This window comes from Talaromyces proteolyticus (assembly GCF_021365285.1).
Source record: "Talaromyces proteolyticus strain PMI_201 chromosome Unknown BGW36scaffold_2, whole genome shotgun sequence".
Classification (NCBI taxonomy): Eukaryota; Fungi; Ascomycota; class Eurotiomycetes; order Eurotiales; family Trichocomaceae; genus Talaromyces; species Talaromyces proteolyticus.
The window spans coordinates 655263-669796 of record NW_025764278.1 but is presented as its reverse complement, the minus strand read 5'-3'; the positions used below and the strand labels follow the sequence as shown (position 1 = coordinate 669796).

At 46.3% G+C, this 14534-nt stretch overlaps 6 protein-coding genes across 6 annotated transcripts; 4 read left to right on the top strand and 2 right to left on the bottom strand.

The window, feature by feature from the left end:
* Nucleotides 1-25: 25 nt before the first annotated feature.
* On the top strand, nucleotides 26-2852 carry BGW36DRAFT_413904 (putative RNA polymerase II transcription elongation factor Rtf1p). Its single transcript, XM_046219269.1, has 4 exons — nucleotides 26-643; nucleotides 728-1491; nucleotides 1543-1682; nucleotides 1735-2852. The coding sequence occupies exons 1-4, from the start codon at nucleotides 390-392 to the stop codon at nucleotides 2476-2478; spliced, it is 1902 nt and encodes a 633-aa protein (XP_046076298.1). The 5' UTR covers nucleotides 26-389; the 3' UTR covers nucleotides 2479-2852.
* A 19-nt stretch (nucleotides 2853-2871) lies between these two features.
* On the top strand, nucleotides 2872-7307 carry BGW36DRAFT_369088 (MRC1-like domain-containing protein). Its single transcript, XM_046215079.1, has 2 exons — nucleotides 2872-5969; nucleotides 6030-7307. Exons 1-2 carry the CDS (start codon nucleotides 3124-3126, stop codon nucleotides 7102-7104), a joined length of 3921 nt encoding a protein of 1306 aa, XP_046076297.1. The 5' UTR covers nucleotides 2872-3123; the 3' UTR covers nucleotides 7105-7307.
* Nucleotides 7299-8589, bottom strand: BGW36DRAFT_403714 (putative riboflavin biosynthesis protein Rib7; the record flags this gene model as incomplete). Its single annotated transcript, XM_046218908.1, has 1 exon — nucleotides 7299-8589. The coding sequence occupies exon 1, from the start codon at nucleotides 8400-8402 to the stop codon at nucleotides 7299-7301; it is 1104 nt and encodes a 367-aa protein (XP_046076296.1). The 5' UTR covers nucleotides 8403-8589.
* A 25-nt stretch (nucleotides 8590-8614) lies between these two features.
* On the top strand, nucleotides 8615-9966 carry BGW36DRAFT_84782 (uncharacterized protein). Its single transcript, XM_046222640.1, has 3 exons — nucleotides 8615-9488; nucleotides 9556-9870; nucleotides 9918-9966. Exons 1-2 carry the CDS (start codon nucleotides 8975-8977, stop codon nucleotides 9846-9848), a joined length of 807 nt encoding a protein of 268 aa, XP_046076295.1. The 5' UTR covers nucleotides 8615-8974; the 3' UTR covers nucleotides 9849-9870; nucleotides 9918-9966.
* Nucleotides 9967-10036: 70 nt separating this feature from the next.
* BGW36DRAFT_354704 (uncharacterized protein) lies at nucleotides 10037-11407 on the bottom strand (the record flags this gene model as incomplete). Its single annotated transcript, XM_046213555.1, has 4 exons — nucleotides 10037-10477; nucleotides 10555-10603; nucleotides 10659-10775; nucleotides 10878-11407. The coding sequence occupies 4 exons, from the start codon at nucleotides 11405-11407 to the stop codon at nucleotides 10037-10039; spliced, it is 1137 nt and encodes a 378-aa protein (XP_046076294.1).
* A 1789-nt stretch (nucleotides 11408-13196) lies between these two features.
* BGW36DRAFT_354703 (uncharacterized protein) lies at nucleotides 13197-14192 on the top strand (the record flags this gene model as incomplete). The annotated part of the gene is made up of 2 exons (XM_046213554.1): nucleotides 13197-13377; nucleotides 13447-14192. The coding sequence occupies 2 exons, from the start codon at nucleotides 13197-13199 to the stop codon at nucleotides 14190-14192; spliced, it is 927 nt and encodes a 308-aa protein (XP_046076293.1).
* Nucleotides 14193-14534: the final 342 nt, after the last annotated feature.

Sequence of the window (14534 nt, the reverse complement as noted above, 5' to 3'; positions counted from 1 at the left end):
TTGGCAGACGCCATCCGCGCGGCTAAGGTGGCGACTTGGCAGTAGGCCGGTCGGGGCCTCACTCTGGCCACCTGAGTCGACGTCGCGCTTGTTCCAAACTTCGACAACTACTTTCTCCTCGACGCCGCCTTTCTCCAATCGAACAATAGCCTGTCATATATTCCGATACGCTGCCATCTTGCAATCCTATTTATTCGCTAGCTAAAGTCTGTTTTGCTTTTTGTCAATTTGTTTGTCTGCGTCTGTTATCCTAATTCCTGGCTGCACACCTGTGATTTCGACCTTCTTCGCCGCGACTTCCCGCTTGTGTGTCCTGTTCGTGCGCGCCTTCTTGACCGTCGGGGGCTGTTTTGGGAAATCTCGGGGGACCTTTTTGCTAGCTGGCCACTATGACGAGCCTAGACGATGAACTGCTGGCGCTGGCAGGAGACTCCTCTGATGAGGAAGAGGTCTCCTCCCCACAACCCAAGCTCGCCTCTGCCTCTCCCCGACCTATATCTTCTTCGCAAGAAGCCAAAAGATCCCCTCCGCAAAAATCCAACGACATGGCGCGCAAAGGTGTGGCGAAGGCTGTGAAGCCTGCTAGGTCAGCTAAACGAACGAAGCGGCCAAAGAAAGAGGAATCTGACGAAGAAGGTGAACTGTGAGTGTCTTTGGCTATGGATATCGAGGTTTTGCTTAAAAATCATCCACTAATTCTTGCATCCTCATTTCCTTGGTAATATAGATCTGCAGCCGAATCCCATGACTCTAATGCCTCTGCTGCTATGGAAGAATCTGATGCCGATGAACCCTCCTTGCGGGTTGATGGCGATGGGCCAATATTCCCCTATGAGAAGCTGTATTACTCAGCCAAGGACAAACAAGAAATAATGGCTATGCCAGAAATCGAGCGCGAACAGATTTTGTCCGAGCGCTCTCAGCAGGTCGATCGCCATAACCAAGACGTTGTTTTGCGCCGTTTGCTTGCCTCTCGAGAACGCGAACAAGCACGATCTGAGTCGAAAGCCAAACGCAAGGCAAGTGCCGCCGAATTGGAGGATGGCCAACGCAAGAGCTCTCGCCAGAAGACCACACTAGGAGGACGCAAAGTCGGTGAAGCCTCAGATGCTATTGAAGCTTACAAGCGACAACGGGAACAGAAAGGCAAGCGCGATGAGCAACGTCGCCGAGAGGCTGATTCGCGACAAAACCGAGCTCGAAGCTCGTCTCACGAAGAGGGTGCATACTCCGACGTTGATGCAGAAGGAGAAAGTGAAGTTGAATACGAAGATCGGGTGCGCCGCAGCCCATCAGGGCCACCAGTCCCCAAGGATGACCCACCCGCAGAACTGAAAGACATCCAAAGAGTCCGTGTCGGCCGCAGCAACTTTGCTAGCGTGTGTTTCCATCCTACGTTCGCACAATCACTTACTGGTTGTTTCGCACGCGTCAATATTGGACCAAATCGAGACACCGGGCAAAACGAATATCGTGTTTGTATCATCAAGAGTGCGTCTTTCATCCCGGTTATAGCCAGTAATATTTCTAACCATCTCTCAGGGTTTACCCAAGGCCGTCCATACTCAATCGAAGGAACAAATGGTCGTACATACATTACGGATTCGTACGCGGTTCTTGCGCACGGTAAAGCCGAGCGAGAGTTCCCGTTCATACAATGCTCTGACTCTCTCTTTACTGAGGTTGGTTGTGTTACACTTGGCTGCTTAGCCTCTTACTAACTTATCCCTGAAGGCCGAATTCAATCGTTGGCGACAGACTATGGCTGTCGAGGACTGCAAAGTCCCAACCAAATCGACGTTGAGTGCTAAAGTCGTCGACATCAACAAGCTTATCAACTATAAGTTCTCCGCTGAAGAACTAGAGGAGAAGCTACGCAAGCAAGGGTCTAGTAATGTGAACGAGAAGCTTCTGAAGCGTTTTGAACTGGAGCGAAAGTTAAACGAAGCCATTGCCGAGAGTAACGACGATGAAATAGGCGATATACAGGCCCAACTTGCCAAGGAGTCGACTCCTAAGCTTGGCTCAGGCATCTCGCTGAACAAACCTCGTCTCGAGAAGCAGCAGACTCCCGAGCAGCGTCTTGCTGAACTTAACCGTCGTAACCAACGGCTCAACAGTGAAAACGTACGACGTGCGCAGCTTGAAGAGCGCCGAATCAATCGAGAGAAGGCTGCTGCCGTAGCTCGCGGGGAAGCAACTGCGGATCCCTTTTCTCGTGTTAGAACTCTTGCCAAGACCCATCACGACGTCAATGCGCCACGAGGCACGCCGAAGAAGGAGGATGTAGTGGAGGGTACTAATGGATCATCAACTACAGCTAACGATTTCACGTCGAGCCCAACACTGAAGGATACTCCTACAGGGAGCCAGACGAAGCCCAAGGGGATCGCCGTTATCCGACATCGTAATATGGATGATGAGAACATAGCTGCTTTGGACCTGGATTTGGACGGAGATTTTGATCTCGGAATCTAGGCACGGACTTCTTTCTACGTCATACTCAGTACTTAGTTGGTTGTTTTAATTCTGCATAGAACAGCACCGACGCACTTTTTTCTTTTCGTGGGAATATAAAACATTGATGCTGAAGGCTAATTTATTGTTGTAATTACTAGTTTGTGTTTTCCTTCCGACTTGATTCTCCAGAATATCTTTATTCACTGTCTCTTTGGCATTTTGCATTTCGTTGATATCCATGGTTAAAGCACCTTACTTGCAAGGCAGGAGGAGTTTTCGAGGCGCTGGTTCTGTTCTCTAAAATATTTCCCCCGGGTATGTTACAATTAGTTATGGAGCATCATAATCGACCATCCATATTATTTCAATTTTATCGACTCGTCTCTATCATCAATGCTTGATTGTTAAATTGCACGAATGCTTCCAGACGGAAGTGCCTTATCAGCACGTGACCAGGTTGATAGTGACCAAACGCGTCGCGTCCGCCCGCATAACTGGCGTAGCCATAGCAAGCTGCCATTACCCACCCAGCCTTGAAACGTTTCCCACCCTCTACACCATTTCTGCGGTTTGCATCTCCGTCGGCATGACTTTATCGTTACTCATATAGACAATCCTATTTAATTGATATCTCAGGATTTGAACCCTTTCAACTCGGAAGCAATGTCTAGCCCTTCTACTCCGCGTCGACGCTCCGAGTCTCCAGACCATGAAGCTGCAGACTCGCCAGCCACGATGCTTACTCCCGGCCAGAAAATCAAGGCCATGCTCGCCGAGTTTGACAGTGACTCTGAATCAGAAAATGTCCTCTCCACCGTCAATGAGCCGCTCCAGCCAGTGCATTCGAAACTGAGCTCTCACACTCTAACGACAAATTATAATGACGATGACGAGGATGATGATGAAGACGCGGTAGTCTTCGCTCCTAGAGGTCGAATGGCTTCCCGGATGCAGGGTTTAGAAAACGAACAGGCGAAACCAACTGCCTCCAAGCAAGCGGAGACCGCGTATGAGAGAGTAGCGAGGACATTACGTGCCACGTCAGAGGACTCCGTCTCTGAGAATGCCAATAAGTCGACAGAAGAACAGCCCTCGGGAGACGATCTCCCATCAACCTCATTCAAGAAGCGGCTGTTTAACAAGAAGACTAGCGAATTACATGCAACAACAACCAAGCAAGACTCGGCTAGACCCCGACGCGACCGATCTGAAACTCCTCTCTTTGTCGGTGATGAAAGCGAGCCAGAATTAGGAAATGCAGAAGAACCTGAAGCCAAGAAAATTGAGGAATCTAAGAATGCACGGTTCCTTGCCCTCATCCAGCAGAAAAGGAAAGAACGTGAGGAGCGGGAACGGATTGAAGCCGAGAAAAAGGCTGCTAGAGCTGAAAAGGCGAAGCAGTTCAGTTCCGACGTTCTATCTAGAGAGAATAGCGACGATGATCCGGAATCTGCACGAAAATTGACCCAGCAAGCTCGACCGACCCGAAAGGCAAGCAAGAAGGCACTTGAAGAAATGAATAGAGAAACCCAACGCATGAGTCGAAACATGCAATTGACACACCAGGCTCGCACTAAACGGAAACTTACTAAGGAAAGCTTTCTTGCTCGCTTCAATGGTGACCAGCAAAAAGGCGCGTCGTTGGAAAATATTACAGACCGTGGTTTACCAACAATATCTTCAAGCTCCGCCCCATCGTCGTCGGATGGTGAAGCAAATCGAGAAAAAGCGACACCACCCACTTCTCCCATACGGACTGAAGATAACGACAAGACCACAGCAACCACCCATGACGTCGGTAATATAGACACTGAATTCTCAACCATCGAAGAGTCGAGGAGTCAGGTTAATCCGGACAATCTTCAAGATACTGTCACTGTGCAGCAAATCGAATTACTCGAATCTGTAGCCCCATCAGAACTCGTCGTTGAAAAGACAGAAGCTGCTCGTAAAGAGCTTAACAAACCGCCAGTTCGAGTTCGTGTATCCCGTCAGGAGATTGCTCAGCACCAGCAGGAGGCATCAGACGACGAATTGGAAGTCATCACTTCCCCAGGTCGATGCCGCAAGCTGGCAGCCTTTGAAAATCTCCCGTCTAGAAATGCCCAGGAGAGCAAGTCGATGCTGACACTTAAGCTCCTTGCCCACCTCACATCACCTACTCGCACCAAATCTATGAGTCCTGCAGAGCTCGGTGCATCACTGCGCTTGCAAGCCCGGCAGCAAGCACTGCAAGAAAGAAGAGAGAGAATTGAGGAGCTAAGGGCTAGGGGTATATTTATTGAAACTGCGGAAGAACGGGAAGCAATGGAAGCAGATGTCGAGGATCTGGTGGAAAAGGCAAGACAGGAAGGAGAAGAAATAGCTCGCCGTGAAAAAGCTGCTCGGGGAAAGAACTCCAATGGTGATGAGAATGATGAGGAAGATGATGACTACATACTTTCAGACTCCGAGGATGAAGAAGACGAGGAAGAAGAAGAAGAAGAAGTAAATAATGATTCGGATGACGAAGAGGGGGATGAAGATGAGGAACAGGTCGAACAGGTCAATGAAACAAACGGCTTGGTTGAGAATGAAGCTGATGAGGCTTCTGAATCTGACGATGAACAGTCTAAAGTCGCATCTTTGGTTGACAAGGACGAGGCTGCGACACAGAGAAAGCGTGGAAGAAACCGAATGAGAATTGTTAGTGATGATGAAGATGAGGATGAAGATATTCAACAACCTCAAGAAATCAAAACCCCCGCGAAATCCATCGCCCCATCTGTTGGATCTGCACAGCGACCATACTTTCCTGATATTCCCGGGACTTCTTCCTTTGACATGAGCCTAACTCAAGCGTTTGCCGGAACGCTAGCTGAAGACCAATCCGACGCTGGAGAGGACTCATTGGATGCCATTCGCAGTCTTCCAGATCCTCGGTTGTCTGCTACCCAGAATTTTACCCTCGCCCTCGACTCACAGGTGATGGTCAAGGATAGCCAAGAGCTGCATCATGAGGTCATTGACTTGTTTGCTGGATATACACAGTCTGATATGCGTATTTCAGAATCCCCAGCTCCGTCACAGTTTCCGGAGCCGACGCAGGACGCAGGGTTCGTGCTTTCTCCCTTTGACCCTTCGAAACGATTCATGGAACCACCCGTCTCAACCATTGACACTGTTATAATTCCACAAAATGAATCCCCGGTTATGCGGAAACGTCGTCTTCAACGCGGTCGGCCTGTTGAGTTGTCAGACGATGAAAACGATAGCTTTGAGATCAAAGCCAGCGCGTTCGATGTCATGAAGAAAGCTGCAAAGTCAAAGTCAACTGTTCCGTTTGACAAGATTAACAGCAAGGCTAAGGAGCACGTTGATGATGCTGCCGAAGAATCTGAGGATGAGTATGCGGGCTTGGGAGGTGCAAGTGACGACGAAGATGGAGCAGAAAATGACTATGACCGAGAAATGATCAACGACCAAAGCGGAGAAGTAGTTGACGAGAAAGAATTGGCTGCTCTCAATGCGTATGTATCTCATGCTTCCGTACAAATCCCAGTGAAATATAGATATTAATTTTCTTCTAGAAATCACCAGCGTGCTATGGATGAGAAGCAAGTATCAAAACTGTTGAAAGATATTACTACTGGAGCTCTCCGCCGTCGACGTGGCGGTGATGACGATCTGGACCTAGATGACTCGGATGATGAGCGAATGGCTAGACGACGGGCTAAGCAACGCGAGTTTGCCAAAATGCGACAAGCCCTGCTGGCTGACGAGAAGGTCAACGAAATTGCTAACAATCCCAAAAAACAAGCCTTCTTTAAGGCTCTTGAAGATCACGATGATGGCGATGACATGGAGATCGAGTTTGATAATGGGGTCAATTCCCAGGGAGAGTCCTCGCAAGACGTCCAGCCCGAGACCGAGAGTGCGAAGGCTGAAACAAGTAATCAGTCTAAGAAACGCAAACGACCACTTCAGCCTTCTGCTGAAGAGACAACTAATCGCCCTCCACCCAATCTACGAAGAACGGCTGCGTCTGTATCCCGTAAACCGTCCTCGCTTGCTGAAATCAGAGAGACCTTGTCCTTCTTGACAGAAACGCCAGAGTATGATTCTTTTAAGGAAGATGCCTCTGTTGAGGAAGAAATTGTTTACAACACCGACAAAGAAACTTCCGAAGATGAGAATATGGTCTCTGAAAGAAGAAAATCTGTGGATGGGTTTGCCATTCCACCCAATCCTCGTCGCACACGTGGCCGAGTAGTCGATCGTATCGCTCTTCTCCGCGCGGCGTCGTCGAACTCTGCGTCTACCATTACGAAGAGCGCGTTTATGACTAACTCCTCGGCTGATGGGCTGCCTAAAGTCGGTTTCCGGCCGCCACCTTTGCTTCGACGCTCTACAACAGCTTCATCCTCCGCATCTGCTAGCTCCTCTTCGAGTGCTTCTTCCAGCCGAAAGACCAGTACTGCCAACTCAGCGGCATCTGGGACAAAGAAAGGAGCTGTCAATTACTATGCTGCTGCACGAGAACGGGAAAGAGAGCGTGAATTGAGGGTGAAGGAGCGGGGTGGTGCATCCAACACAGCGGCATTGCTGAAGAAAAGGGCGTTGGCTGGTGGTCTGGGGTCGCTAACCCGCAACCAATGGGGGTGATTATTGCCCAAGCATGCAACTGTTTTTCTTACTCTTTGTCTCACAAACCCATGTTGATTTCGCATATTGATGGGTCATATATAGTTAGCTTTTTACATGCAGTTGCATCAAATGGCGTTCTTGTTATTCGTTGCTCATTAACTCATTAGGGAACATTATCAGCCTTAGGTACAGAATTAAAGAAGACAAGACCTTTATTGAGATTTAATAATCCTCCCGCAAAGTACAACATCTTCCCCGAACGGATGCCACTGAACTTCTGTCAGCCTTGAAGCAGGAATCGCGCATCCATCTTCATCAACTAGCCGCTTTGGCGAGACCACAACTCCTCCCTGGCCGAGCCACTTAGGAGCAATAGTAATAATGACCGAGTCGACGAGAGCACTGTATCGCGGCTCCGAAAGAATAGAATTGATTATCGCTCCGCCTCCTTCAATCATAATACTCTTTATATTCTCCTCCGTTGCGAGAATACGGAGGATGGTGTTCCAATCAAACCGAGTGTCGCCATTGACGTCTTGTACTGTCTCAACAGCTATAAACTTCCCACCGTATGCCTCCAAAAGTTCCTGCTTATCTTTAGGCGGAAGAACATTCTTGGAAATAATGATAAAAGGTGCCTTTCCTTTCCCCTCTCTAACAAGCGAAAGAATCTTAGAACCCTCATGAAACCCCCACCTTGCACGAGGATCAATGACAATTGGCCTAGGCTGTTGAAGTTTTTCTTGCTCTCGTCGTAGCTTTTCTAAGTTCTCTTCATGTTTAGTATTTTGAATTTGAGTAAGGTGGCTCTGAAAACCCTGCATTTGCTCGGTTGATGCCCTTCCCATGGCGACGTTTTTCATCAAGTTTCTCAATTCCGGATCTGATGATGCCTTTTTCGCATAATCGCTAATGGCAGCGTCTGGTTGCAGATTTGATTCTACAGTGGACAATTTGTATCCATCTACACCTTCGATACGGCAGTTGAGGCCGGGGTCGTCGGCATTGGCAGTTCCAACGCCAATGAGAATGGCCTGGTGTCGCGAACGGAGGTAGTGAGTCATGGCTTTTGATTGCGGCCCAGACAACACGGTGCGCATCCCTGGGGCTAGCGAGAGGGCAGAGTCGAGAGACGTAGCAAATGTGAGGGTTGTGTATGGGCGAGATGAGTCATTGCCATTCTTTTCCTGCTGTGCTTCCCCCTTCTCAGCCTCAATTTGGCCGTCTTCCGAAGCCTCTGGCGGCAGGTAAGGCTCGAGAAAGGGACGAGAGTTTGCTGGAAAATGCAGCGCATCGGATGGAAATGAAGCCGCCATTTGTTTATACGGTCAATCTCTAGTAGTTTAGGTTACTTTGAACGATGGCTCGGTTCTTGTTGCGGTCTCAAGCAAGGATATTTAGTAGTTGTAACCGAATCTAAATTTCCCGGGGTTGGCGGCGGGCCAGAAGAAAAGCTCGAAGCCCCACCAGATAAAATCTCCAGCTATTGTATACAATCGGGCCATGGTAAAGTGCGCCTAATACAAATGCTAAATCAACGACCGCAACCAAGATGAGTTCACTAAAGTTTCGTCTAATTTAACCTATAAGCATTTGGTTCCATTTTTAAAAATCCCGCTTTTTTCATCACTATGACTCATTTACGCGAGGACTAATACGAGACTAAGCCACACCCCAACGCTGCGTAAGAGATTCGGCCATGGAGGTGCCAGAATAGTATAAAATAGCAGAGAATCTATCAAATTCGAGCAGTAATTGATTATTAACAGCATTTACGAAATATAAAATCACGGGGTATAAAGAATTCCGACCCATCCAACACACTTACGGGCACCATTTTACTTCATATCTTCGATTTATTAGCTCAGAATTAGTCAACGAGTTCATCATGTCACACCGTGGAATGAGGCAGAGGATCGCCAAAGAAACACAGAAGCTAACTCCTGGAATTATTCGATCCACAAAAGGTGCCACCGCTGATGCAGAATTCTATCCAGAACTTCTACCAGCACTACAAGAGAACAAGAAACCTAGAGATACCCGAGTATACGTTGACTATGGGGATAGCTTCACGGTCGCTCAGAGACTGTTGGCTGCTAGACGGACGAATATCGCAGTTTTGAATATGGCCAGTGATCAACTTCCAGGAGGTGGATGGCTTCGGGGCGCTCTTGCACAGGAAGAAGCATTATGCTTACGGTCAACTCTTGCGGCTACTCTGAACCCCTCGCATTATCCGACTCCTCCACTAGCTGCAACATGGAGTCCAGGTGTTGCTGTATTCCGAGAAGATACCAACCATAATTGCACATTACTGAAGAAGGACGATCATTTTGTTGTTAGCGTCGTTAGTATGGCTGGTCTAAGACGGCCGCCATTGACTGGTGATGAATTGGATTATCGTGAGTAATTTACAAATCTCTGTTTTCAGTCGTTTGTGATTTATCTCTAACCTTGGCGTGTGAAAAGGCTTTCCTAAAGACACTGAGTTGGTCAAGAACAAGATCAGGCAAGTTCTTCGTTTAATGGCATTAAATAGGACGTCATGTTGCGTTCTTGGTGCCTTGGGCTGTGGCGTCTTTGGCAATCCACCGAAGCGTGTTGCTCAATTGTTTCGCAACGTCATTCTAGAAGACGAATTTAGAGGCCGCTTTGATGAAATTGTGTTCGCGATTTTGGATCGAGCATTGGTGGGCAACTTTGAGATCTTTCGGGATATTATCGGGGATTTTATTATGGACAGCAAACCAGCAGTCGCATAATATCATGAGCGCAGACATGCAAGTAGGTTATTGCTTTCTGTTATTGTTACCCTTCTAATCAAAACATAGCTCTAGTTCTCATACTGAGCTTTCGCTTTTCGATGTGAAAGCTATAGGTTGTGCCATAAACAATTTCCTCAGATGCGTGACAACCTTCTGGGCTGGTTAGCTCGCCTTCGTTCCTCCTTCTAAACCCCCGCAGCCTTTAAATCAATCACACTGTCTGTTACCTTATTGTTTGTACTTGGAGGTAAGAGGCCCGCGCCAAACAACAAAAGTTTCTTCGGATCTTCCTGCAGGATACGGAGCGATCGCGAGTAACTAGTTGATTCCGGGGTCTCGACTTCAGTCCACTCGCCCTCGCCGAGAGCCTGGTTGACAAATACACTACTATGAGTTCCGCAACTAACAATAATACTACCATTTCGATCACTCCCGTGCGAAGTCCATACTATATACGGCGAAGACTGCGGTTCTGTCGAGGCATTGGAGACGATCAGCCGATTTCCCGTTGCGGAATTGAACTCTTCGGGGTTGCTTGCGATGCGGAAGTAGACTGGGAAGGTGTATGTTGAGGTGTTGAAAAATGAGCCATATTCATAGGTCATAATATACATTCCATTTGGGAGCTAGATTTTTCATGTTCAGTTTGAGTTGACTTTTAAAGATGCACAGATTTATGTAATTTAGGCCTCTGACAACATACCTGTGCAACCGTCGTCATGCCTGGTCGGTCGGTGTAAGTAGGCATAGTACTATTCATTTTATGTCAGCAGGTGTCTGTATTGCAATAATCCTATAAAGACATACACATCATCTACGACAGGACCCCAATTCTCCAGGTCAGAGGAAACTTGGTGAACTAGTTTCTGTCCATGCGTTGTATTTGCTCTTTGGTCTGAGTAGTAGCATATGAGTTTGCCGTTACTATACCCACGATCAGCTTTGGTGTTTTATCAATTAACTAGATAGCCCATAGAGTCTTGGGTTTATATAGCTAATTATGAACGGAAGAGGAATTGCACTTACTAGGTCATTAGAAATGGTTCCCAGACCGGCGTCAGTCCATTATCTGGCTCCGCTTCACCCCCCTCAGCAATGTGACTGACAAATTCCCAAGTAAATCCCGAGTCATACGAGGCATAGAGATCAATATGCGTTGATGAAAGATCCGTAGGAATACTGTTGCCAGCAAGCAGAAGTGTATCGGCGGGGAAACGACCAATGGGCTCCTGAAGCCGGTACAAAAAAGGCTGATATCGCAACCCCAAGTCATTGGCAGTGTCTTGAACACGGGCAATCTCTGTCCAAGTATATCCACGATCCTTTGAGCTGTATATTGGAAAATATACCAGGGGAGGTTCTGGTGAGTAGTTTTCCCAAGTCGCAAGCAAATCGCCATTAGCCAATTGAACGCTGCGAGCGTACAGGACGCGCGGCGTAGTGTAATTCGATGGTGGCGTGAATATAGTTTTGTTAGAGAAGAGTTTGGGGGTTGAGGATGCTGCGGCTGCAGCTGCTAGAGGTAGCGCCTGGAGGAGATGATTGAGGAGTTGCATGTTTCGATACTAAATTATTTCCTCCTTTGAGTACCTTTCGTTAGGAAAGCTGTAAATGCGTGTACAAAATTGAGAGGGCAAGGTCCAATTTATAGATGTCACAGAATCATTATAAACTAGATGAAATTGACAAACATTTCCCCTATTTCCCCCGCCTTGCTAGATTCCAGAAACTGCGAAAAATCCCAGTGAGTATGCGACTAGAGAAAAGTTTATGCATGTTTAGGAGTTTAATATATTTTACCAGCTAATGGTAAAAAAATTATTGGTCAAGTATAGTTTTTTTTTCGGTTATTAGGAAGTAAATAACCTTCACATAGTCAGTTTTGCCCGTCGGGATGTTTCCCGAATAGGAAAATTTGGGCCAATACATGAATTCCACTGCGCAGAGGCGCAACTAACGGAACGAATTTCTCCACGATACAGAAACTACCTGCGACTTTCCCTTGGTTAAAATTGCTTGCTTCGATGGAAAAATAAATAATATATTTATTTCAACGTTCAAATGTTGTCAATGTGAGGTGCAACCATGGATAACATTTCTCACTTATATATGTCATTTGTTATAGTCAATGACCCATCGAACTGGCTGCTATCTATGCGTAAGGGCCAGCTTAGTGGGAAATTATTCTAGACAAGCTTTAATCAAATACTCAATTTGGCTTATTATGAGCTATATTGGATCTAGAATAATGTCGATGCTCTTCAAGACATCATAGAAACGATACAGGGTTACGAAATTCACGTGCGCATCAGCAATTGACGATACTACACCCGTCTGTGGTTAATATACAGCAACACAATAACGGTGAATCATCGGGGATATTTAGAGCCATCTGGATGCTTATTTCCAGTGTATACTAATGAGGGTAGTATGAATATATGAGTTAATCTGTGCGTTCAAAAGTAGTAAGCATAGTAGTATTCAAAAGTTATGTCGCCAAGCGGGAGAAAAAGGAATATCAGGTACATAGTGTTGATTTGAGATAGAGGATACCGATTTCTAACATTGAAATTTTACATATATTTAGTTTTAAACCTCAGTAGCGAATGGTACAGATGTACTTGGCTACATGTATTGTTGGTAAGAATGGTACTGAAATATGACAATCGACTTAGATCGCCTTGTTCCATTATTAGTAGTGATGGAGTTTGGTGCCATATCCTTGTTTCCATTTTTCTTAGGTGTCACAACTTCATACTGTTTGTTTACTATTTTCTATAGCAAACATTGTCCACTCATTGACAATTTTAGACAGTCTATAAGATTACAACGCAGGAGAAGAAATTTCTGTACTGGGAGCCCGATATGTCGCTAACAAATGGCAATAGCGCTAGCTATTTCTACGAAACTTTTAGCTTACAGATAAAAGTGTGCACATTCTTGGAATTCCAAGAGAGGCCATGATCCAATGCGTAGGCGTTATATCATAATATCATTGGGCAATTAGGTTTACCATAGTGTCTGTCAAAGCTCATAACCGCGAACTTGATTACAAACAAAAATTAGGTTTACCAACGAGAAGGAACTAGGGGAGACTAAACTGTTTCTGGGAAGACATATCGGAGTTAAGCATTAAATCAGTCTTGGCACATCAGCAACTTACATTAGCGTGCCACTAATTCTGAGTAGTGACCAATGACCATGCTTGTGTCCGTAGAAAGAGTCTATGTGGGACCACCTTTACCGGATCGGCTCGATTGTCAGCAAGTTGCAGAACTATTTCAACGATCGAGCCCCAGTCCATTTCACATCTCTCAATTCTAACTCATGCAGACTGTCTTAAACATGGCAATGGCCGATCCCGACGCTGACTTAGTGCTGTCAGCGTCTGCTGGCGTCTCTTCCATCCCGCTGGTGCGAATGCGCCAACAAGACGGCATTCGGATGCCCCAGGATGACTGGACCGGCGTCACAAATCGAGAATCTCGGAGGAAGCTCCAAAATCGGTTGAACCAAAGGGCCTATCGTAAGTAATTCTAACAGTTTACTAATATGCCATACCGAAAATGGAATATTCGTCGTTGACCATACTCAGGTGCGAGGAAGACTAATGGCGTTCGTAAAGCGCCAAAACAGCGGGACAGCTCTGTCTCATTAAAATCAGCCATAGATTCTCTATCTCCATCACTGCCGAACATAAAAAAGGAGGCGGTTCAAGAAGAGACCGATGATGGACAGACGGCTACTTATTGCCATACCCCACCAGCATATCGTATAGCGCAACGCCGTTTTGAAGCTACAGTCTACAAAAGTTACTTGCAAGGGTCGCCTCAATTGGAACATTTAATCAATTTGAGCCGCCTAAATGTCCATCGAGCGATACAAGATAATATTATTGCTATTGGAATGACTCCAAGCTGGATGTGCGATGACGACTCGATATCGATCTTCAACCTTGCAGTACCCGGCTTCTCCGAAGATAACATCCCGGCAAGCTTGCGTCCGACTTCTATCCAGCGAAAAATTCCGCATCATCCGTGGCTAGACTTTTTCCCATTTCCACGTATGCGTGACAATCTAATCATAGCCGGTGATACGTTTGACGATGAAAAATTGTGCCATGATTTAAATGCTTTCTGGGATTCGAGGAGCACGGCGACGAGCCTCTTAGTTTGGGGACAACCATGGGATCCAATGAACTGGGAGATCACCGAATTTTTTATTAGAAAGTGGGGATGGTCGCTTAAAGGTTGTGCAGAACTTTTAGCGTCGACTAATAGATGGAGGAGGCGACGTGGAGAGGAGCCGCTAATTTATAGTCGCGTACTAGAATTGGATTGACAATTGATCTTTCTGGTCCCAGTTCAATATATACCAATTGATATGTATATAGTTTATCCAAAATTTTTATTTTGGTTTATATCATCTTGGAAGTAAATATTGTTGATATCTGGGCCATGTTTCACGACCGTGCCCAAAATTTTCATTCAAAATTATCCTGATCATGGGGGAAAAAAAAAAAAAAATTAAAGGTATGACGTCGGATGTCCCGGGTACACTCTAATTCCGGACCCAGCGCCATGAATCGCTGCAATGCGGATTAGATAAAGCATGAGGATTCTTGTGGGTATGTGCCTATTACATTAAGTCTATCATAAAATTATTCAATATTCTCTATTCAAT

Excerpts from the sequence above, each read along its gene's own strand:
- BGW36DRAFT_413904 (XM_046219269.1), top strand. The coding sequence starts at position 390 with ATGACGAGCCTAGACGATGAACTGCTGGCGCTGGCAGGAGACTCCTCT. Across the intron at positions 1,492-1,542 it reads TCGTGTTTGTATCATCAAGA|GGTTTACCCAAGGCCGTCCA; the intron begins GTGCGTCTTTCA and ends ACCATCTCTCAG. Across the intron at positions 1,683-1,734 it reads CTGACTCTCTCTTTACTGAG|GCCGAATTCAATCGTTGGCG; the intron begins GTTGGTTGTGTT and ends TTATCCCTGAAG.
- BGW36DRAFT_369088 (XM_046215079.1), top strand. The coding sequence starts at position 3,124 with ATGTCTAGCCCTTCTACTCCGCGTCGACGCTCCGAGTCTCCAGACCAT. Across the intron at positions 5,970-6,029 it reads GAATTGGCTGCTCTCAATGC|AAATCACCAGCGTGCTATGG; the intron begins GTATGTATCTCA and ends ATTTTCTTCTAG.
- BGW36DRAFT_84782 (XM_046222640.1), top strand. The coding sequence starts at position 8,975 with ATGTCACACCGTGGAATGAGGCAGAGGATCGCCAAAGAAACACAGAAG. Across the intron at positions 9,489-9,555 it reads TGGTGATGAATTGGATTATC|GCTTTCCTAAAGACACTGAG; the intron begins GTGAGTAATTTA and ends GCGTGTGAAAAG.